This window comes from Lampetra planeri, chromosome 41 (genome assembly GCF_965212315.1).
Source record: "Lampetra planeri chromosome 41, kcLamPlan1.2.h2, whole genome shotgun sequence".
Taxonomy (NCBI): domain Eukaryota; kingdom Metazoa; phylum Chordata; class Hyperoartia; order Petromyzontiformes; family Petromyzontidae; genus Lampetra; species Lampetra planeri.
The window spans coordinates 5,272,860-5,299,209 of NC_136147.1; the positions used below are offsets into that span (position 1 = coordinate 5,272,860).

At 47.6% G+C, this 26,350-nt stretch overlaps 1 protein-coding gene across 4 annotated transcripts in view; it reads right to left on the reverse strand.

Moving 5' to 3' along the window:
- Positions 1-6,283: 6,283 nt before the first annotated feature.
- The window catches only part of TNIP1 (TNFAIP3 interacting protein 1), a 57,668-nt gene continuing 37,601 nt past the window's right edge, over positions 6,284-26,350 (reverse strand). For all 4 annotated transcript variants that reach the window (XM_078613399.1, XM_078613397.1, XM_078613396.1 and 1 more), the window contains 13 exons: positions 25,229-25,519; positions 21,175-21,269; positions 19,364-19,508; positions 18,121-18,216; positions 17,473-17,538; positions 16,399-16,530; positions 15,682-15,810; positions 14,071-14,208; positions 12,515-12,640; positions 10,191-10,271; positions 9,697-9,855; positions 8,520-8,628; positions 6,284-6,909 (listed from right to left, as the gene is read on the reverse strand). In XM_078613399.1, coding sequence (XP_078469525.1) covers positions 6,887-6,909; positions 8,520-8,628; positions 9,697-9,855; positions 10,191-10,271; positions 12,515-12,640; positions 14,071-14,208; positions 15,682-15,810; positions 16,399-16,530; positions 17,473-17,538; positions 18,121-18,216; positions 19,364-19,508; positions 21,175-21,269; positions 25,229-25,519 — 1,590 coding nt within the window. In that variant the 3' untranslated portion in view covers positions 6,284-6,886. The remainder of the gene's footprint in view (positions 6,910-8,519; positions 8,629-9,696; positions 9,856-10,190; positions 10,272-12,514; positions 12,641-14,070; positions 14,209-15,681; positions 15,811-16,398; positions 16,531-17,472; positions 17,539-18,120; positions 18,217-19,363; positions 19,509-21,174; positions 21,270-25,228; positions 25,520-26,350) is intronic.

Sequence of the window (26,350 nt, forward strand, 5' to 3'; positions counted from 1 at the left end):
CGTGAATGTTTTGCTCAGTGCAAAAAAACTGCCAAAATATTGATTAACATTCAATACACGTTGAGAACAAAGTTTTGCAGTTTTTCCGATTCTTTTGATACTTTGGACACAAAAAAACCCACTACGGTGTAGTATTAAACAGTGCGCTGCAGAAATTAGATTACAACCTTTATTGAATTTCGTTTGCGTTACATAATTCTGCGACAGCATAATCACAACTCGGATTAGTAAAGGCTACTCGTAGCGAATAGCAAATTGTTGCACTCGTAAATACATTAATACAGATATATATATTTTAAAAAAAACCTACCCAAGGCCAACCAGACCCTTCTCACAAAACACACGTGACAAGACCTGCTATACCACGTGTCCTCAACTAGGTTTCACCCCAACACATCCGAGTGGATCTCGGGGTCCACGTAAGGGCCATGAGGCCGTTCGTGGGGTCACCAAGGTATCCAACTCAAACCTCAACTGTCCGGCTGGCTGACAGTACCGCTCAGATTATTGTTATATATATTTTCTTTTTACCAGGTAAGGCCCACTGAGCTTCTCGCTTCTTTTTCAGAAGCGTCCCGGCCACGAATGAAAGCTCAATGAAGCGGCCCATCGCGCGGAAATGTACAGTAGCCAAAATAATTCCTCCGGAAAAGCCGGAGGACCCGGAGAAATATCCACGCGACCACCGGGAGAACACGCAAACTCCAAATATACAGCATGCGTCAGGGTTGGAATCGAACCCACGAACCTCCTGGCATGCCAGGCGAGGGAGGTAACTTCTCGCCACCGCAGTGCAAATTAGGTCCAATATTTCACCCTCGTTAATGAGAAGAGTCCTGGGAAACAAAAATTGACAATCCCATTTCTCGACACTGAAACGCGTGAGAATCTACCTTTGAGCCCACTGGGTAGGGGTTTTTGCGGTTGTGCCGTACGGCTCTCCGATGTTCTTCGTGGATCGTACCGCGTGCTGAAGGCACAATGTCCGACGTTTCGCTCCAAGTGCTGAGATCATGCCAAACAGCACGCGATCCAACCCAAGAATACAACGGAGAGTTAATCTACTTTGATGTCGCCATCTTCCCACGCGAGATCGATAATTGAACATAAGCATTCAATACCATTAGCCGCTTTATTAACATGCTCTCATCACAACCCGACTTTCTGAACGATGAGCTTGTGGCGAGATGTTAACTACCTCGTGGGTTCGATCCCGACCCAGACGCCTCTATATTTGGTGTTCATTTGGAGTTTGCATATTCTCCCCGTGGTCGTGTAGATTTTTCTCCGGGTCCTCCGGTTTTCCCCTCCACATTTGAAAAACATCCGTTTTAAGAGTATTTGGCTGCTACACATTTATACACAATTTGATTTCGTTGAGCCATCATTCGTGAGAGCCAGGTCGCTTCTGAAAAACAGCGACTGCATATCGCTCAGTGAAATAAAAAGTTTTGACGATTTTTGTTTTGCCCCAGAACACACCACCACCCGTACGAGTCACGTGAAGAAATCTCGGCAAAAATATTCCTCGCTCACCCGCGTCTTATTATCATCGCGTACAGAACGAACTTCCTTTTACGGGACATTTCGTGCTGGTTGAGTAAAAACTCCCCGGGCCACGGAAACGCCGCTGGCGGAAGGCTTCACGGCGGCGACTTTTGGCACGCGCGTGGCAGAAAAACCTCCCCGCATGTCGTTAATAACGAGCGTGTGTTAGAACACATCTCTCCACAGAGAGGCACCCGATGCAGATGCCGGTGACTTGGGATTGTCTTGGGGCGAGCAAAAGACGAGGTCTGCTCGACGCAACAAAACACCCCCCACTGGATGTGATGAATGAGGCTCGGTGCACACTGCAGTCGTTCGCTTGGGTCGAGTTTTAGACGAAGTTATAAAGTGATGTGTTCACACAGAGCTGTCCGGGGCTGGCCTCCGGAAAATATTGACCCTCACCCACAGACCCTCCTGCCCCACCCCCCCCCTCGACTGTTCTCCAGCCAGGAGGGTGGGCGGAATGGGGTGGGGGTCGCCCAAAAATATTCATAATCAAATTTGTATTTCCCGAGTGAAACCCATAGAGCTAAGAAGCCCTTTTTTCAAGAGCGACTCGGCCGACAGACACCATCAAAGCATTCCACAATTAGACATTTGAAACAAAGCAAAGAAGCACTGTATATAGGTGAAAACATGAACAGGTATACAGGTACATTAATTTTATTGCGGAAGTGAAAAGTTTTTTTCCTGGTTGTCGATGGCAATACGCTTTTAAGGAATTACACAACTCTGCAATCCATACGCATTTGAATTAAGAACACGGCATTTCGCCTTTATTTGCATCTAACTGCCACCCTTGAAAGCATATAGATATAACCATGTCACCGCAAAGAACCAACGTGCAGGAATGTCTGGAGATGAGCCCAAGATCAGATTCGGTGGCTGTCAGGGTCGTGGTGGAGGGGGGGGGGACCTTGTACCGCCCAGGACGCAAACGGGGCAACAAAACCTTGCGCAACGTGGAACTTTCCCACATGCAAAACACCCTCTCTGCACCTTCAGCTACACACAGACACAAACACGGCGCATCGTGCCACGTGTTTGAAGTTTATCTTAATTAGCTTTGAACGCTGTGGGGCTGTTAAACGCGGGGATCTCGCAACACCTGGCCCGCAGGAGACTCGAGCCAAACAAGGCCCCTCCTCTCTCTCTCGGCTGGTGGTAGAGTTCATCTGCTCCACGTCCTGCCCCGGGGCTCGACCCAGCAAAACAGTCCCCTCCACTTCCACCTCCCCCGCCCCTTCAGGCTCGCCCGGGTTGTCACTGGATGAAGCCGTCAACGGATTTAAGCGCATTAGCTTCTCAGTAATAAAATGCACAGACCAGAGGTGAATTTCCAAGACAGTGACACGCGCTATTACGCCCAATGAGCTTGGACCTACCCCAGCATGCTTTGCATGTGTCATGACATCAACACCTGGGTGCATAACGCGCCCAGCCGTGTGTTAAGATCATTTGAGATGAGGAAACTGCATATACGGGTTGAAGCAAAGGATGTGATCTGCCGACGGGAGTTCGTTTTTTTATATAAACGATGTTTGTGCAATAAAATTGGCAAATAACAAAAGCTTAAGCAATTAAATCATATTACTGTAATCCCACGTCCTTATGTAATAATATAATATAGTTATTGGTATCCCACTTCCTTATAAAGTTTATTTGGCTTGTATACAGTATTGAGTTAATAAATGGGCTTAATGTTCATGTGATGTTTAACATTGGGAAAAACCCGGTACATTTCCCGAGTGTGAAGGCCCTTTAATTACTTCGCTGCTCAGCCATGCTTGATACGAGCCTCGACTTTACATGGACAGTTGTGCGCGCTCCGATCTTAATCCGCCCATTGCTCTTGCGCACCAAAGGCGTCGCACACGTCGTAGATGGCACTGAACAGGTGGCCTCTGACAGTTGTGTTTAAGGAAACAAAATTACAATCACGACGCTTTGCCATCTTAGCCGGGTGGCATGTTGTTGGCGTGCGGGTGGCCTGTGGCCATAAAAAACAAAGCAGCAGTTTTGATTGCGTAAAAATGCCCAAATCAAATGGCTTCGGAACAACAGCGCAAATTATCGCGAGCAATGATTTTTCAACACAAAAGATTGGGCCGGCCTCCCGTAATCCAAGCGCGGTTTTGCCGGGTCGGGCTGCACAATTTCTCTCTAGAGCTTTTGCCACGCGCTGCTGCTGCTGCTGCCGCGGGCTTTCTGCTGCGGCGTTGAACTGAAGACGAGAATGAATGCTCAACACGCGGCTCAAACGGGAAAACCACACTCGAATTAAAGAAAAAAAGAAAACTTTTTTTCCTGAGCTTCGTTTAATTGGTTCATAATCCATAAAGAATTTAGGGATATAAGTGATTCCTATTGATTACACTCGGGTCCTGGATCCGGGCGGTTACGCACAAAGCGATTCGGAACAAAGTCCTTTGTAGAGCTTGCCGTTTGGGTACGGGTCAAGGTCATGAACCGATGAACACAACCTGACACGCAGCCGAAACGGTAAGCTGTTCCCGCAGGTATCCAGCGGTACCCAGAGGACTATAGGTTACGCCCTTTGCCCTCTGCAAAGGATCATGGGTAGCTTTGTTGACATGCACACATCGTGGTCTCGGGTCAGCAAAACCTGTCGTCACAAACAGCACTCACAATTCACCACTGCTGATCCAAAGGATTCGTCTTAAGCAATGTCCTAACTTGTATATAGTTACGTATATGGTTACTGTGGCTGAAGGGTGTTCATATGTACGGTATAGGGCAAGTGCAGGTTATGGAGATATTGCAAATGACAAAAGTAAACATCGGAATGAATGCGCTTAATGATTTATATATTACCCTTGACACTGCATAAGCGTCTTCAGAACAATTACAGCTGTTAAGAACAAATGCCTAAAAGCTCACCAATGCACTTGAATGCTTAACATTTTAAAAACCAATATTTCACGCAAAATTAACGTGTATGATCACCGCTGATATCAGAGTGCTTTGAATAATCCGTGAGTGTGCTCTCATTTGTAAATTTGAAACTGGCCTTTCGATGCAACATTTTTTTTTGCCACGTTCATAAGAGTCATACATTTTCAACTTGTGATAAAATACCACTTCAACAGGCATCACCATTCGTCACCAAATAAGCATCACACTCATGTCATTTGAATACACCGCACACTCTTAGTTTCACTCTTTCGATCAGAACAGGACCCACACAGAAATCAAAATCATCCCTCACTCACACCCTGAAATAAGCCACAGTTTGCTTTTATAACACGTAACCACAATTTCCCTTTCTCGGGAAACAAAACATTCAAGATTATCACTGTGACCTTGCTGGCTTAGTGGCTATTAACAGCAGTCTCATTTTACAGAAAACAACCCCAACATCGTCCATTAATTAAATCGAATTTATATTCATAGAGTGCCTTCGCTCAAGGCGCTTGACACAGTTACAAGAAGATTGACAGCAAAGAATGATTTAGACGGCACGGGTCGTGCAACCATTGAGGAATTAGTGACAGCGATTGAGGGAGGATGAGGGTAGGGGAGGGATGGGAAGGAGTGGAGGGGCGAGGGGAGGGAAGAGGAAGAGAATGGGCCAATGGAGAAGAGGTGGCGAGGCTTTGAGGAACGGATGAAGTTAAGGAGGGGGATTGCTTCGTGAACAGGGGAAGTTTTGTTACAACGGAGGGATGCAAGGAACGAGGACCAAAAACGGGATTGGGTATAAGAATGAGGAGGGACAGAGACAGAGAAGGTTGGGAACGAAGCGAGCATGAGAGGGGACGTGGAATGAGGTGGGCAAACAAGGCCACCACAATTGAAAAAAAAATCATTCATAGGTTGTCTTTTACATCACACCAACAATACACAGCACCAAAATCCCAACTAACTCACATGGGGAGCCCAACACAGTCCATGAGCCCAGGACGAAATGTTACTCGTTGGAAGCACACGAGATGGCAACACTTTTAGTCATTTCAAGATCTTTAAAGCGCCAATTGAAGTGAATTATGTAACTTATTCAACAAGTTACGCTGTCGCGATCAACCCAGGTCGCCCTTGCATGCGTTCTCAGCGTGTTTATTTCATATCCTGTTCAAAAACAGATACGACAACAACACGATCCACTTCTACTCGCTGCATGCAGACACTGCTGCTGGTAGGCGTTTGCCCTCCCCCCCCAACGGTACCGAATAAACCTCTGGCCCCATGGACAAAACAAATACACCGACATCATTCACTGTAAATACAATGTATCAGAAATTCCAACTTTTCTTAGAATTAAAGCAGCAACTGGGTTTGAAACATGACTAGTTTATTAAGTTAAAAGGTAACGCGATCAAACAATTACCTTCCCCAAACCACAAACTGCCACTCCACCAGCCCACCCACACAGCAAAACTCACACTCGCTGTTTTCCTGACCAATATTCACCCTCACAGAGATCGTAACCATTCAAACACGCAATAGCACACCCCACATAATCATACACGCTTGACAGTACAAAGCCAGGGGCAGCTACAACACATAGCTTTCTCGTTGCAATTCCAGTCGTATAAATGCATTGTTGTTTTAGTTTTACTTTCAGGAATTATATGTTGGGGCACCTGGTGATGACAAACCATTGTAAAAAAACGGCGTCATTTTGCTTCAAGTGGAAGCAAGACATTGACAGGGCGATCCATTTATAGATACCCCACCAATCCCCAATTGCACCTGCTTACTTTTTTCTCAACAACAGCTGATTTAATATGGTGAGAGCAATAGCTTCCGCATCTTACAGGAGAATGGGGGAAGAAGCAAGGTGGTAAGGGTGTGGATAGAGATTCGTGGCTATGCGGTGTGTACAAGATGCCATAAGTAAAAGCCTCTCAAAAGTAGTTTATTTGAGTGGGTATCTATAAATGGATCATCTTGAATTTTCCCCCCCCCATCATTTTTGGGGGGCGAGAGGGGTGAAAAGAGGTGCGGTTCCTGATCGATTCCTGCCGTGACGTGAACCATCCCTTCCAATTCCTGGCAAGGAAATTTTTTTTTTGCCGGGGCCCAGTTACGTGTACATTTCTCCGTGCTCACCGCACGGCATCATCACCCTCTCACGCCCCTTCCTCGACTTCCAAGTACAGCCGCCTCCCCCCGCCCCTCCTCCCTCCTCCTCCACCGCCATTGAACGCGAGGCCTCTCTCCATCTGCACCAACGCATATGTGGACCCCCTGCGTTGCACGGGAGCGGAGTGGGAGTGGCGAACACGCTTGCAGGGAAAAACTCCCCCCCACACACCCTTCCCACCGCCTCTCGGGAACAAAAATCCCCCCAATGCCAGTCGCCGCTTACGCTTTACCGCTGGTTTTCTGGGGATCCTGTCAGATAAGGGAGAAGGAAAGGGGAAGTCAAGGTAAATAAATAACGGCAGAGCGCGCAATTTGTCGAGAACCGTAGACCAGAGGGTTAACGAACTATTTTGGTTGGGATTTTTGTTGTTGATTTTGCGCAGTCTTCGCAGTTTCCGAGTCGTGCAGCCGTGGTGAATCCAACCCCCGTGTGTTAGAAAAAAAAGTCCGCCAGAAGGTGATATCACAGATCTTATTCAGAGATCCCCTTCAAGTGGAATTTTTTTTCCCTTCATCCACGCAACAGGCAAAAGCGTTTGTCGCGTGACATTCAAAGCAACCCCTTACGGCTGGAGTTTAGTCGAATCAATAAAAAAAACTCAAACTTTTTTAGGATGAGAACTTTTTGATCCACTTATTGGCGATGGGGTCGAGACCATTAACTCACCGCATTTAAAAAACCGATTTAAAATAATGGGTTGTTTTAAACTCGAAAGATTTGAATCCTGAATCTGAATAGTGCCAGCTCAAACACTCTGAACCTTGAGCCACCGGCCTTCCGACTGGACATCTCTGAAAAAATAACTTTATAGCTCATTGGATTCCTCCAGCACAAATATTCTGATTAACAACGGCATCCCTGTACAAGACTCCAGGTCACAGCCCCACCAGTGGGTGAAATGTTACAGCGGTGGAGGCGAATTGCAAATAAAATCCAAAACATTTATTTCCAGCCGATAATAAAATAAACATTGACGCACGCAGAAACTAGAACCATGAGCCACCTTTGGAAGTTTTGACGTGATTCATCCGTCGCCGATGACGCAAGCGCACACGAATCAACAATGCGCGTCACAAATCACACCACCTGTTTGATCGTGTCCTCAGAGACACTCTCTCTGCTCATATCTGTGACCAAATCTCAAACAAGTTACCGCGTGGTTGTATGTCAAACCGTACTTTCTCTTTGCCCGATAGCCAGCTTGTTCTTTAACTCACCTCCGTGGAATTTAAATCTGCGGTGGATCATGCTCTCGGCTAGACAAACGGTCGATTTCACAGCGATGGTATTACAGCGCGGGACAAAACCTGATTATCACAACGTTTCACCGAGGCTTCGTTGAGGCTTTTATAGATTAGAAATCTTGTCACGCAAAGCCTGTGGAACGCTCTGTTGAGACTTTAAATTTGTTGAGGATTTTATTGAGTTTGTTATTGTTAAGGGTTGGGTTATTAAATGTAAAAGTGCTGTGAGGGCTCGTGTGAACGGCGCTGTACAAAACCAACTCTTAGTTCGATAGTTTGTCGGAAGTCAGGAGGCACGATTACACACGTGCGACTGCCATCCTTTTAATCCCGTCAAGGCGGAGTCACGCGCGCGTTTTCGCTCTTATCCAAGTACGACAACGCCGATAGTCGAGTTATCATGTCGTACGGCAATAATAAGCTCGTATCTTTCCAACAGGGCACCCCGAATGCATGTGCACGCTGGAGCCAGCCCTTTTCCTAGGTGTTCGTAAAAACACGAATTAAATAGCAAAGCACAACAACAACAACATACGGGTAGAAGACAAAGTGGAGGATGTGCATCCAGGAGATGGGAGGCCACGGAATGACAGGCGCCCCGGCAAACATCTCACCCGCAGCGGTGCCGTCCACCTCCATGTCCGCAGGCATCACGGGGTTTACCGGCGGTCGTGGCCCAGCTCTTTGGTCTCTTGGCCAACGCTGAAACTTGACATGAGCAGGCTGAAGAGAGAGGTGGTGGGGGAAGGAAATGGTACCACATAGACACAAATATTAACATTGGGTTCCATAAAGTAATGATGCCACTTGCACACGAGTGTGAGCGTGTGTGAATGTGTGGGTGAGTGTGAGAGTGTGTGGGTGAGTGAGCGTGAGAGTGTGTGGGTGAGTCTGAGCGTGTGAGTGTGAGCGTGCGAGTTTATGGGCGAGTGTGAGAGTGTGTGGGTGAGTGTCAGCGTGCGAGTGTGTGGGTGAGTGTGAGCGTGCAAGTGTGTGGGTCAGTCTGAGCGCGCGAGTGTGTGGTTGTCTGAGTGTCAGCGTGCGAGTGTGTGGGCGAGTGTGTGGGTGAGTGAGCGTGCGAGTGTGTGGGTCAGTCTGAGCGTGCGAGTTTATGGGTGAGTGTCAGCGTGCGAGTGTGTGGCCGAGTGTGTGGGCGAGTGTGTGGGCGAGTGTGAGCGTGCGAGTGGGGAGCGGTAGTGTAGCGGTTAGCGAGATGCGCAACTAACCTGGCCACCCGAGTTCGATTCCCGCTCAGGGCCAACACCGGTGACAATTATCTGAACCGGTCCTGGGCCTCCCCTAGGTCAACTCAGCCTCAAATTAGAACCTGGTCCGGTGTGTAAACATCGCCACTAGGGAGAGAAAGACGGCCGGGCGTGATGCTGGCCACCCACCCCCTCGTGTACTGTCTGGCCTTCATTGGTGCTCGCTAACAGCACCTGCCTCAACAGTCTGTTCAGGCTATACGGAGAATCTTTGTCTTTGTGTGGGCGAGTGTGAGAGTGTGAGTTCGAGTGTGTGTGTGTGGGCGAGTGTGCGCGTGCGAGCGTGTGGGTCAGTGTAAGCGTGCGAGCGAGTGTGTTGGCGAGGGTGAGCATGCGAGCGAGTATGTGGGCGAGGGTGAGCGTGCGAGTACGTGTGTGTGTGTGGGCGAGTGTGCGCGTGCGAGCGTGTGGGTCAGTGTAAGCGCGCGAGTGAGTATGTGGGCGAGTGTGAGCGTGCGAGTGCGAGCCTGTGTGGGCGAGTGTTGAGCGTGCGAGCGTGAGTGCACGTGTGTGTCGAGCCGCTCACCGAGCGTGGCGACGCGGGGCTTGCTGGCGGGTGTGTGGTAGTGGCGGCAGCGACGGCGCGCGGGTCTCCCGGCGGGTAGCGCACCACGTAGTGGTACTCGCCGTACGGCTCGGTCCAAGTCGCCTCCATGGGCGCCAGCGGATGGTCGACGTCCAGCGCCTGCGCGCGGGAACCACGGGTTAAGTTTATTTTGACTCGTCGCACGGATGACGGGTCTCCCGTTTAGCCAGCTGCCGCGGCTATTTTACACGGGAGATCCGTGGTGCTGGGTGAGCCACAGTAGTAGCGGCAGCAGCAGCAGCGAAAAAACGTCAATATTTTGAGGTCCTTAAGGAATATTGCCCAACTAACACACGAGGTTGCACGTTGTTGAAGATTGTGTCCGCTAACCAAGCTTTAGCGGCGTCTGAGGCCGTGGCTGCATTCTGGAAATGATGAAGCTGCTGCAAGGTTTGGTGCAAACGTTAAATTGATCCACAAGTGGGGTGCCTTACCTGTCGCTGTCCCCTGAGTTGTTTCTGTAGCCTCTCTTTCTCCTCCCGCTCCTTCTTGTAGTCTTCTTCATAGGTGGTCAACTGCAGAGACGTGAATCATTTCAAAACTTATTCCGCCTACCCACCCCTACCCTGCCCACCCACCACACCAATGACAGAAATGCCCAGCGCCGGTAGCGAGGAGTTAGTTAGCAAGTCAACACGTAACGTCTCACGTCGCCACCCTTTGCGATTCGTGGGATTTGTCACGATTCAGGGTCGTGATTCGATTTGAGGATTGTTTTTTTCTTTTTCTCATCTCATTTGTTTATCGTCGGGATCGTAGAGGTTTTTTGTAATTTGTTTCGTTTCTACAGTTTATTTTTTATTTTAATGCTTAAAGCCTCAATGTCAAACTGACATATCATTTGAATATCATTTGCATACAAGAGTAAACGGCCTAACGACCAAATCACCCGGAGCTCAGAAAGCTAAGCGGGGTAATTCCGGTTTTTCCCTACACGTTTAGAAACCTGTGTTTAGAGTATTTAGCTGCGAAAACTTTCCACATGATGATAAGCGACTTTCTTGAACTATCATTTGTGGCCAGGTCACTTCTCAAAAAGAGCTAAATGGCTCAGTAGGCCTTACCAGGTAAAACAAGTAAACCCGTAAAAACAAAGTTTTTCACTATAAATCCTTTATATGCGAGTCTTCTCGTTCTCTGGCTTGAGATGGCTGCCACCTATGGGTCAGATGATTGTCTGCCAGTATTAAGCAATTGGTAATTAAATATTTAATTTGTTTTCCCTAAACAGTGTAAAATTTTGGGAATTTTTTTTCACGAACATTAATTGTCACGCACAACGAGTCTGTGCGGAAAATGTCAGCTCGATTGGATCACGGGAAGTGGGTTAAAAAACGACCGAAAGATTTGCACGGTCGTAAGCAAGCAAGCAAGCACGCAAGCAAGCAAGCACGCAAGCACGCAAGCAAGCGAACTTAATATAAAGGATTTAAAAAATAAGTAGTTGATGTATTTTGAACTTCACCGTACATAGCTAACCGCGGTTAAGCATTGTTCAAATAAGTCTCCATGACCTGTGTGGGGTGGGGGAGACCATCATCCAGCAGTGGATTGACACGTAAATCCCAAATGAGCGATTCTCACACGCGCACAATTCGTTACGTGCGTGATGAGCGGAAAACTCAAAAGTTAATTGATTAATCATGACACGGCGAGTAATAATTAGTCATTACCGCATACCGAGCTTACTAATGTCGAGCGGGCATTTCATTTTTTCGATTTAAAGCTTTCGTGACTGCAGGGATTCATCTTCTTGGTTCTTTCGGTAAAGTCACGTAGAAGGGAAGTAATAAAATAATAAAAATAATTAAAAAAAATTAAACATAATAAAATATTTTATTATGTTTTATTTTCATTATTTTATTACTTCCCTTCTACGTGACTTTACCAAAAGAACCAAGAAGACGGGCATTTCATGTTTATTGGGATTATCCAGTCCGCGGGGGAGGGGGAGGGTTTCTTTCGAAATGAATCATGACAAGTGATATTTAACAATTATAATCAGGGTGAATTACAACTCATTGCTCACCTTTCGTTGGAAATCCGCTCTGAGTCAATTCGCAACGGCCGTTCGCCGCGCACGCGAATCGGCACCGCATGGTTGGCCAAGTGCGGTGCGAAAGAAGTTCAACGTACATACGTACACGCCGCTCGGGGATTTAACCGAATATCGAGTCCGTTGTTTAACCGTCATTAAATTTGAGCCCGTAACATCGAAGCTCAATGGGGCGACAACGGACTAATTGATTCTTACGCTTGTGATGCATTCAACGTCAACTGCCAAGAGGCAATGGTTGAAGGCGCACCCCTGCAATCGGATCTGGAGAGAAACTCCTCCAGGGCTACTGATCCCTACTCTTCCACGGAGGGCGAGGGAGTACCCACACTCTACCCTACCACATGCGACCTACCCATCTACTGTGGTGGACCCATTTATACTAAAACTGAAATTTAACAAACCAATTTTACCAGGTAAGGCTCACTGAGCCGTATAGCTCTTTGTCAGAAGCGACCTGGCTATCACAAATGATAACCCAGCACAATGTGGGGTGGGGGTTGCGGGGCGATTCAAGTCACTTGGCAATGTTTTTTTAAACTGTCAAGCCAAGTTGGGTAGAACCGGCAAAACCTTTGGATTTGCAAGTCCAGTGTGCCAACCCATTCCACCGCGGCAGCGTAACTTGCCAACCGGCAAACGACTTTTCTCGTCTGTACGATTGAGCGCCGTTTCTGACGTCGCCTCTCCGTGCGTCGTCACCTGTGCGCGAAGAAGCCCGGTCTCTGTGACCTTCTGCTCCATCTGCAGCCGCAGCTCCTCCTTCTCGGCGTTCATCCGCTCGCGGTCGCATCGCTCCTTCTGGAAGTCTTCCTCGTAGATCTTAAGCTGACGGGATGAGACACAACCGGCGTGACGCGTGGAAGATGATAACACCAACTATAAAACTAATTATATATGTATATATATAAAAAAAATATTTGACCAGGTAAGGCCCAACGAGCGCTATACAGTTATTATTTAGAAGCGACCTGCCCAGAAACGCTGGCTCAACGAAGTGGCTTATCATCATGTGGACATTTATAACAGCCAAATACTCTCAACGCATGTTTCTAAATGTGGATGGAGAAACCGGAGGTCCCGGAGAAAAATCAACACGACCACAGGTAGAACATGCAAACTCCAAATATACAGCAGACGTCAGGGTGGGGATGGAACCCACGACCTCCTGTATACCAGGTGAGGTAGATAACATCTCGCCACCGGGAAAGACCCTCCAAATGCATTCTCAGCCACCGCTGGTGGATGGCCGCACACTAGAGGGAGCTCTAGAGCGCCCCTTTAAGCATGTTGGCCTACTCTTCCATGCTGGCCAGACGAATTGGAAAAGGTGGGAGTATCCACACTTTACCCCACCACGCGTGACCTGCCGATCGACCAACTGTGGATAGAGGTGGGGTGGTGGGGGTATTGAAGAAACAAACCCCATTGTTTCAACCGCGACCTCTGGATTGCAAGTCAAGTGCGCTAATCCATGACCCCACCGTAGCTATAAAAAAACTGTGTTTCCAGATCAGCCCTCAACGAGTCTCAAGAACCTTTGTCAAGAGGGCACGTTTGGCCAATTATCTTAAAAGAGTGTCCGGAGAAATCCCACATGCAGATTGATTGGTAAACCTTGAGATAGGTCAGCCACCTACTTGCTGTACTGCCTCAATCAGGTGTCATGCTGCTCACATTTAATTATGTGTACCGTGCAACTACTCAAATAATCCTCTATGCCCTGGTTTGTGTCTCCAAGTTGATGGCAACCCTTTGATTAATTGCCCCATCCCTGTCCCAATACAGGACGGAGAGAGCGTATGCATCATGGCTCTCAACCGTACAATTGAAAAGTGTTCAAAACAATCGACTCCGGAATCCAATCGGCGCCACCGATCATCACAATTCATCAAATCATTTCCTGGGCGAGTCACTCCACGCTCAATATTTTACGCAGAAAGTAACGATTGCGTCCACCATTTACAAGCAGCGTTCGCGGTTTGTGACGGGAGAGCGCTCGTTTGCATTCCAGGGATGAATTAGTGGCGGGGTTCCTGGGGCCGATGGTATCAACCGCGGTTGGGATTAATGCGCTTCAAGGGGCGGTTTGGATCAACCGCGGTCTACGGGGTGGTTGAGATCAATCGATTAATCAAGCCTTTATTTCTATAGCACTATTTCGTGCAAAAGATGCAATTCAAAGTGCTGTACAGATAAAAGAAAACGTTGTTCACGGGGTGGTTGGGATCCACGCGGTTCACGGGGTGGTCCCTCACCTGCTGCCTCATGACGGCGATCTGCGTCCGCAGGTCCTCCTGGCGGCACGGGGCCTCGCCAGCCTGGGCTTGGTGCCAGGCCGCCGACTCTTGCACCACGGCGCAGCTGGGAGACACCGCCAGTAACTCCGCCAGGCTCTACACGCCAGCACGCACGCGTAAGGACACACGCGTCTGTATACGCACCCACGCATTCACACGCGAGCGCACGCAGACACAAGCACACAAAGTGCACCCGCGCACGCGCGCAGTAAAAAATTACGATGAAGTTCTCTTTCATTCGGGGAGGCTGACAGGAGCAGCGTTACCGTCGACGAACAGAGATTTAGGATACTTTTTGATTTAAAGCTTTCGTGACTGCAGGGATTCATCTACTTGGTTCTTTCGGTAAAGTCACATAGAATGGAAATAATAAAATAATAGAAATAAAATATAATAAGGTGGAGAACAGGTCTGTCTAGAAGACAGAGTCTGAATTCAGACTCTGTCTTCTCGACAGACCTGTCCTCCACCTGAGGACGGCTGCTTGCGTTGTGGCCGAAACGTCGTGAAAATTATTTTATTACGTTTTATTTTTATTATTTCCATTCTACGTGACTCTACCGAAAGAACCCAAGAAGATTTAGGATACGCTTTGGTTCTTTCGGTAAAGTCACGTAGGTATAAAGTAAAATAAATCACGACGTTTCGGGCGCAACACAAGCGTCCATCACCAGGTGAGAGAGCATGGTCTGCTGCATGGTCTGCTGCTGAGGCCACCTCCTTATGACCCTTAGGCTACACCCATTTCAAACATTTTAAAACAGTCTGCCTCAACAGCAGACCATGCTTTCCCACCTGATGATGGACGCTTGTGATGCGCCCGAAACTTCGCGATTTATTTTATTTTCTACCCACGTGACTTTACCAAAAGAAACAAAGAGTATGGATTCCTGCAGTCACGAAAGCTTCAACTCAAGATATTGATTTAGGATGTGATTTGTTTCAAATTCTGGCTGGGGCAGTTCGCAGAGGTCAGAGCACTGCAAAATGAACCGGGCGATTCGAGCGGCCCGAGTTTGATTCCCAGCCTTGACTGACATCGGTGGTGACAGCGATATCCGAAACGGGCCTTCACCAACCCGCACTGACACCACGATTGTGACACGAGCACGGAGAGAGACCTTTCATCCTGCAGTGAACTGGCAAAAGAGCCGTACATATACATCACAAACGAGCAATTCTTACACGCACAATCCGATGCGCGTTATCACGAGCGCAAGCACCGATTTTCATCGAGGAAGCAGTACACGAGGAATATAAAAGCCTATTACTGCCGCGCAGGTGTTAAATATCGTCATAGGAATTATCCAGTCCGTAGCTGGGGAATGTTTCTTTTTATTCAAAGTGAATCATTGCAGGTGATATAATCCAACGATAATAATAATAATCTTTTGATGAAAAGCCACTGTGATGAGTCAGGTTTGGCGGTGAGTGGCTGTGACAGCGGACGCTGCTTGCTGCTTGTGTTTAGTTTGCCGTCGCTTCCCCCGCTCCTCCGATGAGCACGGTTGGCTACGTACGGCACGAAAGAAATTCAACATACGTACAACATACATACAACATACATACCTGGTTGAGACGCCACACCTCCCGTTCCAACAGATCCTTGTGCCGCGTGGTCCCCTCCAGCTGCTCCTGTGCCGTCTTGGTTCTCTTCTTCTCCTCCGCCAGCTCCTTACGCAGCCGCTCCCGCTCGAGCTGAACATGCGCAAAGCGTGCACGGGTGCACAGTCACACGGTTAAGTTTGCGTAAAGTCTCTGCAGATGTACGAGCTGCACCGCAATACAATTTGGATTTGAAACACATGCCGAGCATCTGTGGTTTTTCTTTAAGAAAACTAAATTCTTATTTTATTTACCAGGTGAGGACCACTTGAGGTCTTCTTCAGGATGTGACCTGGCTCATGGAAGTGGCTTTATCATCATCACACGTGGGAATTTAAAAGAGCAGACAAATACTCTCAAACGTGTGTTTTCTAAACGTGGAGGGTAAAACCGGAGGAACCGGAGAAAAATCCACGCGACCACCACACAACCAGGCAACGCCAGGGTCTAGAATCAATACCACGACTTCCTGCGAACCAGGCGACGGAGACAACGTCTCCTTGCCGTCATGGCGCCCCATTTTATAACCGCGGTCATCCGTCGGGCCCGATGATTTCCGTCCCACTCGTAGTAATCACCGACCGTGATAAAACACACACACACACACAACATCGCCGACGGATATTTTTGTCGCCAATTTTTCGTGAATATGAAAAAATAAAAATCAGCACGGCCGGGCACCTCTTCACGATCCAGACGGTTCTTGGCGACGACGAGCGTGCGGTCGTACTCGCGCTGGCGCCGTTCCTGCCCCTCGCCCGCCGTGGCCATCTGCTTCTGCGCCGCAGACAGCCGACCCCGAAGCTCCACGACCTGGTGCCGGCAGAGTAACGTGCGCCGCCCGTTAGCCGGAGGCGCCAGCAACGCCGCTCGCTCGCAAGACCCCGCTCGACGATCGCCTAAGGCCTTGTCGATGAGACCGGCCAGGCGCGAACTTGTATGCATGTAACATCGATGGGACCTTTTTTTGGCGTTTGTTTTCAAATTTTCTTGCTGTGGATTTCACACCTGATGATGACTGCTTGTGTTGCAGTCGAAACGTCATGAGAATTGTATTGTTTAATATATTTTAATTATTTTGTTTCCCTTCTACGTGACTTTACCGAAAGAACCAAGAATATGAATCCCTGCAGTCACGAAAGCTTTAAAGCAAAATATAATAAAATAAATAAATATCTTTTGTGTGATTTTTATTATTTTCTAACTTTTATTATTTTTTACCTACGTGACTTTACCGAAAGAACCAAAGAGTATGGATGCTTGCAGTCATGAAAACTTCAAATCTATTCTTCCACATGTTTCGGACTGTATCTACCAGACCTGATCGACTGGTCTCATCCATAGCTCCAGTGGGCTTGCTATTATCGGAAGGAAGAGCATTCCAGAGGGCCGCAGTAGCGCATCTAAAAGCGCGCGATGCAGCGACCATCTTTGTTAACACGGCACCAATTCATCTAAGTTTTTATTCCCGGCCAAAGCCAACATCAGTGACGAATACCCGAACCGGTTTTTGGGCCTCTCCTAGGTCGACTCGACCTTCAATGAGCACTTGGTGCAGTGTGTGTGTAAATATCGGCACTAGGAAAGACAAAGGTGGCCGGGCACGCGATTGGCCGCTCCACCCCGTGCGGCACCGCTGCTCGCCTTTAATATTGGACGCCCGTTAACAGCACTTTCCCCAAAAGCCTGCGTAGGTTATAGAAGGGGATCTTTGTCTTTGTGCACACGCGTCACAGTGCACTGCGCCTGCCCTACCTTGGCCTCGTACTGCTGTTTCATGGTCCGGAACTGCTCGTCCCACTGCTTGTTCACCTCCAGCAGCTGGAAAAAACCAACAACGTTAACGTTTCCCATCGTCACGCAAAACAACGCAACACCCATTCGCATCGCTGGCAAAGCATAAGACAGCGTTAATTCGCGGGCTGTGTGCCGAATAAGGGTGTAACAATCCGCACATACGGCCTGGCGATCTCACAAATTGTTGCGGCTTAAGGGCTGTGATTAAAATTATTAATCCTGTAACCGCCTCGTCGCTACCGTCTCTCCGGCGTCGTTGTCTCTCTCTTGCTCGTGCGACTTTGGTCGCTCGATTTGCTTCAATGAAACGTTAGCGACATAATAAATTGAAAAACATAAATTCTCTCATGAACACGATTTAACGAATGAATCGTGACCCCCCCCCCTTAAACTCACGAATCGTTGCGGCTCAAAACCTTTGGAGTGGAACGATGCTGCATTTCGTATACGCTTTATGTGGCGAGTTTACACCTCTTAAAGTATATATACGAATCTAAAAGCCAGCCAGCAGTGACGCTTGCCGTACAATTAAAGAGAGAACCGACCCTTAAACCGAATCGCGGCGACGGACCCGCCACGCAGTTGCCGTGCGGGAACGCGACTCACCTCTTTGCGCTGCCTCTCCAGCGTCCGCACTTTCTGCGAGAGCACCTCCACCGCGGCGGGGTCGTCGCCCAACGCTTTGTCCGCCTTCTCAATCATCTTCACAGGTCGGCGTTGGCAGGAGGAGGAGGAGGAAAAAAAAACAGAAAGAAAATTAAAATGAATAACCGAGCGCTCGGAGGCGCGGCTACAGAACCGTGTTCGCAAAAGCCGTTGGCCGACTTGGTTGATTGACTGCGGGTGCTCACAGACCCATTTGGCCACGCGCGAGTCGTGGTGTGCGAGTACAAACGTAAAAACCCTGACAATTCCTTTTCGTAAAAACCCACAATACGCAACAAAAAAAAACCTTCTCCCACAGTCTGAAAGGCCGTGTAGTCACCCGGCAGACTGCGTGGTGAATAAAGTCACCGGCGTAACTTTTAGCCTTGCCATTGTATTTTCAACCACGGGGAAATTCCCACCTCTGTTCCCTAAACCCTTTGGCACCAAAATGTCAATACTGGTCCAGAGTTTTCTGGTTTCAATATCACCATTGTGGACGACATTGGGTCCGGAAAACCCGTAAGCTGACAGATAAATGAATAAACATTTTTACGTGGAAAGATAATGTTCTGTTTTTTTCTTCTTTACTGCTATACAAGGTGGTGCGTAACGCCCATGAGAGTGGCACATCTGTGCTCTGAAAACACTTTCATTTTCTCGGTAGCAGAAAAAGCGTATTTGGCAAAACTAACGATAGTTAATCTTTGTTTTCGTAATCTCCGGATTACGTGACGCTCCAGATAATAAGATGCACTCCCAAACTTGTGCCTCGTGCCTATGAAATTATGCGCATTTGGCAAAAGACAAATAAGACTAAAGATTCCCCGTACAGCCTGAACAGACTGTTGGGGCAAGTGCTGTTAGCCAGCACCTTTGAAAGCCCGCACGGTGGACGAGAGGGTGGGTGACCAGCACCACGCCCGACTGCCTTTTCCTGCCCAGTGGCGATGTTTTACACACCGCATCAGGTAGTCATTTGAGGCTGAGTCTACCTAGGAGAGGCACAGGACCGGTTCAGAAAATCGTCACTGTTGTTGGCCGTGAGTGGGAATCAATACCAATATGCGCCATTTGCCAACGAGTGACGGTGCCAGGCCAGGTGCACTTTGAGGCCACATGAAGTGTCGAAGGCTCGCTGACAGGTCACGGGACAGACAGAGGTGCCATGGGTTGACCGAGACAGATACACACACACACGTACCTTTGGCTTCTCAGATCTGGATGTTTGATTGTGTCTTGAGGCCACGGCCGTGAGTTGGTGAAATTCCCTGAGGCCGGCATCACTGTCGCTCTCACTCTCGCTCGCTTTGTCATTCTTCTCGCCGAGCGGCCTTTCACATTCACGCCTGAAGAATAGAGACAAAAGACAAAGATCCCCCCCCGTATAGCCTTAACAGACTGTAGGGGCAAGTGCTGTTAGCGAGCACCTATGAAGGCCGGAACGGTACACGAACGAGGGGGTGGGTGGCCAGCACCACGCCCGACCGCCTTTGTCTCCCCAGTGGCGATGTTTACACACCACACCCGGTGCTCATTTAAGGCTGAGTCGAGTTAAGACACGCGCACACACGATCACGTCTCAACCTCGACGGGAAAATCCCTACGAACGCGCACTGCATCGGGGTCACGACTGTAAAGAGATGGATCTATCACGAGCGTTGCTCATCATCAAACTCGTAAAAATCACCGTCTGCCAATATTTCACGCGAACATACAATTAGATGGGGGTAACAATAACATCGATTAACTGACTAATGTCGATCATTCTTGCTCACAACACAAGCATTGAATGCACGCGTGTAATCAATTACGTTGATTTGATTCGTATGTGTCGTATGTACGATGTTCGCGTGACGTCAGCAGCAACATCAGGCTGCTACATACCACCACAACCGTACAGTATAATAAAACAAGTTTTTATGGATAGCTGGGGACATCTCTTGGCGCTTTGACGTGACCCACCCCCCCATCTCTGTAAGAATGTTGACGCACATGGAGAGCAAGGCCTAGCCTGAACTGAACACGCCTAATTAAAGGCTTATTTTGCATATCAGGGGAAGCGTTTAAGCATCCTTATCTGTCTCGATGCGAAGGCCGTGAAAATCTACGGCCGACCGTCAAAATCACAACCTGTGTCACGCAAAAACCACACGGGCACACTTAACAAAAAGTGCTTAACGAAGCGTGACACCGCCGCGCGATCGGGATATTCCGTGCCGTTGGCCAAGTGAAAACAACGATCTATTAAATCCTCACACAATTCTCCCGTAAAAATGCCACTGAAGTCAGGCCCCCCCTTCTCAGGTGTGGTGAGTAAAAGTTGCAGCAGCTCTGCAGCCGGGCTGACATTCCCCAAACCAGTCACATTCCGGACAGGCTCGGTAAAACTACCGATAGTTCCTCTTTTTAACAGGCAGGCTTTCGCGACCAATATCATCCAGGAATCAGTTTTTTTTATCTAACCCAAAAACGAGATCTAACCTAAAAAAAACCTGTATTATGGAGTTCCTGATAATTGTTTTTTTACCCTTTTATCTGGCAACAAAACTGACACCTTTTTTTACGAGGAGTCATGTTTGCATAGACCACAATACCTGCAGTCATAATGCATTATGATGCATTATGACTGCAGGTATTGTGGCCTATGCAAACATTACATAAAAAAAAAGGTGTCAGTTTTGTTGCCAGATAAAAGGGTATGGAGTTCCTCTTTTCGTAGAAAATTATATTGGCTTAATGAATTACTTGAAATAAATACAGAAATAAGCTATTTTAGACATTACAATGCTCATAACACATCTCTTTATCTCGTCAGATTCTTCTTGATAAGTGTATCTCATCATTTTCTCTCGATGCAGTCGTGTACAGTTCCAGATGGCGACAGCAAGTCCATAAAACAACGAGCGAATACCATATGTACGCTGAACTTCTTTTGCACCGTACGTAGCCAACCGTGCTAATCGGGCACGTGCCTCTAAACGTTCTCTAACCGTTCTCTAAACGTTGTCTTACCGACGAGCTTCGGTCGTCTGATGCTGTTGCTTCCCTTCCCCTTCAAGCTTCTTCTTCAGCTCTTGATTTTCGGTTGCGAGTTTCTCGCAGAGGACCTGCGAAACCAAAACCGGTTATTTGAAAGTGCACGGCCGTGAACGGCGAGTTACTCATTAACCAACGCACAAGTTTCATTCCGGCAGCCTTGCGACGATATATATACGACCGAGTAAACAGGCACCGGAAAGAATTGAGGAACAAAGACCACTTCTGTTATTACGGTCAACGTCAGAGGAATCGGCAGCAAACAGCAGCCATGCGAAAAGCAATCACGACGCCAGGGGAAGGAAGCCGAGGCGAAGGATGAGCACCGAGACAAAGGTTAACTTATTCTTGGTTCTTTCGGTAAAGTCACGTAGAAGGGAAATAATAAAATAATGTTAATATTAAACAATAAAAATTCTCACGACGTTTCGACTGCAACACAAGCAATTGTCATCAGGTGTGAAATCCACAGAAAGAAGAAAGAAACGTCGTGAGAATTTGTATTGTTTTATATTTATATTATTTTATTATTTCCCTTCTACGTGACTTTACCGAAAGAACCAAGAATGTGAATCTCTGCAGTCACGAAAGCTTTAAATCAAGATTTAAAGGTCGACTTGTGGAGTGGAATTACACGGAAACATCAGCAGCCGATGGGAGAGGATTATGATGATGACGGTTGTCGTCGTCAACGGTGGAGGAACTGCTACCCGCTATCGCCACCTCCGATTAGCGCCGTTGGCTACGTACGGTGAGAAAGAAGATTAAGGTACATACACAAAGAAAGCCTTTGTAAAGAGCCTGGGTGGGGAAGAGAATATCAAAAACACATGCGGAGGAGAGGTTTGACCGAAACAGGAGTGGCCATTTATGACTCCGAAGGTGATTTCCTGGGGCTTTTTTGTTAACCCCCCCCACCCCGCATTTGATCCATGTGATACTTTGCTAAAACACAAACAAGCACACTCATGAAATGGTTTACTGAGCGTTACGGCATTTCACTCTCAGTTCCCCTGAAAATTGAGAGGAAAAAAAACTTCCCACCCAAGGTGAAAAGGAGACGAGCGATTGTTGGCGCGCGTGCATAAATGTGTCTGTAGAACGGTGGTGCAGCGGTTAGCGCGCTGCGCTACGAACCCGGCAACCCGTGTTCGATTCCCGCTCATGGTCAACATCAGTGACGATTATCTAAACTGGTCCTGGGCCTCCCCTAGGTCGACTCGACCATAAATGAGTACCTAGTTTGTGTTTGTGTGTGTAAACATCGCCACACTGGGGAGACACAGACACAGTCACATATTCACTTAAAGATGTTTTTTGTTCATGTTTTAGTTTTTTGTTTGTTGCGGTTGCACCCGATTTAAGAGCCGAATGGCTCACAGGGCTATACCTAATAAATGAACTTGAACAAAGGCGGTTGGGCGCGGTGCTGGCCATCCACCGCTTCGTTTACCATACCTTCATAGGTGCTCGCTAACAGCACTAGCTCCAACAGTCTCTTAAGGATATGGGGCAATGTTTGTTTGTGGGACTGACGGATTATTTATTTTGCATCTGTATCTGAAATAAATCACCTGCCAAATCCCTTGTTCGGTGACACATTAAGAGTAGACACGTTGCGACGCGAATACAACTGTTTTAAATCAACAACATCCGCGGTTGTAATGTACACACGACGTCATGTAAACGTAACGCAAAGCCAAGGACGGGATACACGACAGCCCAGGCAGCGCGCAAGAACATCGCGCCGCGGTCAAACCCGTGAAGTAAATGGGACACACAAGGTCACTCCGGCTAGTGTTTCCATGCCCGAGAAGTAAATGTTTAATTCAACTTTAACTTTGGGGGGGGGACAAACAAAACCCTATGCCTTCATTAATGGTGAATTGGTAAAACAAAGTTCTTTAAATGGCCCAAACAAAAAAAACATCCACAGCAGCCGCAAATTTCCCCCACTTACGAATTAAACAAGGTCCCGCGGCGGCGGCTACCGAGTGGAAAGATTCCACGGCAGAGTGCACAGGGCCAAACAAAACCTGTCCCTGGCAACTTCCGTTTCCGGCGCGCCACTCTCCAAACGAAAGCAGAAAGCTTACCGTCTCCAACAAAAAAATAAAAACAAGCCAATTGATGATTGTATTGTGCAAAGAGGGAAAGATGCTGCAACAGTGATGTAATGGTTAGCACACTGGTCTTGCAATCCAAAGGTCGCCTTTGGATTGCAAAGGTCGCCTTTGGATTGCAAGTATTGCTGCAAGGCAGGGTGAGTTTCTTAAACCCCCCCTGTCCACTCAGCATTATAAACGGGCAAACCAGTTAGTCATACCCCACCACACATGACCTATCGATCGGCAGGTCACGTGCGATGGGGTAAAGTGTGGGTATGCCCGCATCTTCCAAGACGTCTGACCAGCATGGAAAAGTATTAACAATTTTTTTACAATTTTTATTTTACCAGGTAAGGTTCACACCGACCCTGAGTCCTGTATATTTGGAGTTTGCATGTTCTCCCTGTGGTTGCATGGATTTTTCTCCGGGTCCTTCGGTTTTTCCCTCCGCATTCAGAAACATGCGTTTAGAGTAATTGGCTACGATACATTTCCACACGAATAGCCACTTTGTTGAGCTATCATTGGCGGCGAGGTCCCTTCTGAAAAAGAGCTACATAGCTTTAGCGGGCCTTACCTGGTAAAAATATAAATTGTTCATAATAGTAATCTCAGTCTTGTAGTCGCCATACCCCAAGGTGATGGGCCCCATTCAGGTAACAAGAGTTATGGTGAAAATGGGGGCAGGTGAAGGAGCCGTTGGAAATTCCCACGTCAGTTGCATTAACTTGTACCGTACAATAGTCTCTGCTGCTTCCTTTAAACACAAAGGGGTCCCTTTCACCCGCGGAGGAAGCTAGGCACGATACGGTTAGGTGCCTGGCTATTTCAAAGAGTGGGCCATTGTTTATGAATAATGAACACACTGTCTAGGTCTGGTACCGCATTAAGTCACCGCAAACAAGGCCATGGTAGGAATCCCTGTGCATAATCCGTCACATAGTTTTGCAATGTCTCAGAACGGCAAAACTTCTCAGATACCTAACTTAAAAAATATGTGAATTACTCAATGCAAGACTTCCTTTTGGTTTAGACTTCTTTTCGAGACAGCAATAGGTGGACTTCACCGACGACCCGGCGACCCGAGTTCGATGCCAGGTTAACGTCAGTGGCGAGTGGTATCTCAACCAGTCTTCGGGACCCCCTTCACCGTCCTGCACTAACCAGGGTGGTGAAGTATAGTCAAACAACCCTATGGCCTTCATCCAGCAGTGGATTGAGAGCTGTAAATTACCTGTAAATTATTATTATTTTCACGTCTCATTTTAAAAATGAAAAACATTGTAGCCTCAATTGGTTCTCACCTGGTTCACCTAAAGGACCTGTGTGTGTGTGTCCATGTGTCTGCTTTAAAATAAAAAATAAACAATGTATGCAACTTCTTATTGATAACTTAATGGATAAGCTGAAATGTGTCTTGAATGAACAAGTCCCAAGACTCGTTAAGGCTTTTTCTTTGCAGGACTACTTACGAACAAGTTAGGTTCGAAAGGTCTGTTTGTAAGTCGATTTGTTCGTAAGTCCAACTTGACTCCTGCCTATTCCAAACATGGATGGCACGTACACTAAACACGGGGAACAGCTTTAAAAGTTGTATAATCTCCTTTAGATGCCACTGGTTCTTCATGTTCTGCAGAAGTAGATGCCACCACTGCCATCTATTGCGCGGCAGTTGAACTTACGACTCTCGGTCCGAACAGTCAACTGGACATATGGGACAGGTTCGTTCGTATCTCTGAAAGTTCACAAGTCGAATGTTCGTAAGTAGAGGAGTCCCTGCATATATACAAATTATGAAACAAATATATTAGATTTTTTTTTATCAACAATGTTATTTTCCAGTGCACGGGTTAAGAAAACTCCACACATTCTAGTAGACCACGACGGCGAAATTCGAGTTGCCATCGGCTCTCCCAACACACCTGCATGCACGAGGTCTTCTGGCTATTTTGCTTCACGACGCCGGACAGCTGGTGGAACTTGTGAGCCAGCCGGGCAAAGTGCTCCGAGAGATCCGTCTGGGCCCGCTGAGCCACGTCGGACGACTCCCCCGGCGGCTCCGACTGGCCGGCGGGAGATGTTCCCCGCGCAGCAGCGTCGGCCGACTCGGCGAGCTCCGTGGCGCAGTGAATGATGGAGTCTTCCAATCGCTGCATTTGTGCCGACACGTCTTTCAGCTGCACGTCTGGTGGTTGGAGGGCCGCGACTTCGTGCTGGTTTTTGGGGGGAACGAAAAGAATGTGGAGAGTGACCCACCCCCGAACTGGAAAACCGGTTAAGTTAAAGGGAGTCTCCCCGTTTTAGTTCTGGGGATTACGGGGGGGGGGGGGCCTTAAGGTGTAGGAAGAAACGTGCGCACGGAAGCCACGTAAACGCACGTACAGGCGAGCATGCAAGACGCTAGACTTAATTTGAACTGGTGAGGCACGTTGAGCTCAACAGCCCAAGACCGTGGCGACAGTTGGAGGACGTTGCAGGAACAAAGAGTTTCATAGAGAGCAATGGAGTGACAAAGACTCACATAGAGACTCGGGCTATTATTTCAGCTGCTAAGGCCACATTGAGCTTTACAGCGCAGCAACTTCAGCAGTGGCTGTAGTTACAAGAAACTGCAGGGTGGAAATATTCGAAATTACAAGAGCAAAAACTTAAATCATTTACATACAAAAAAGCCAAAGCTTACTCCAAACAGGATAAAAATACAAGTGCGTAAAAAAATCAATTGTGCCAAAATATCCTGACAAAGATTAGGACATTCAGATTAGGTGCATTCATGCACTCACATTCAAGTGTTCAAATGTAAATGCCACTAATCATGCTACGCAGCAAGTAAATAACAAAATATTATTTATAGAAAGTATTGTTGGCAGTTTTTCCCAACAACAATCTTTCTCAAGAATAATACTCCCAGCATTAACAATACCACTAACAACACTTTTCTGGGTGGGAATGGGTAATCTGCGTGACAAGGGAGTTTTAAGTTTTGTTTTAGTATAGCGGATTTGTAGTGTTCATGATTTCCCAGGCATAATAAAATTAAGTCT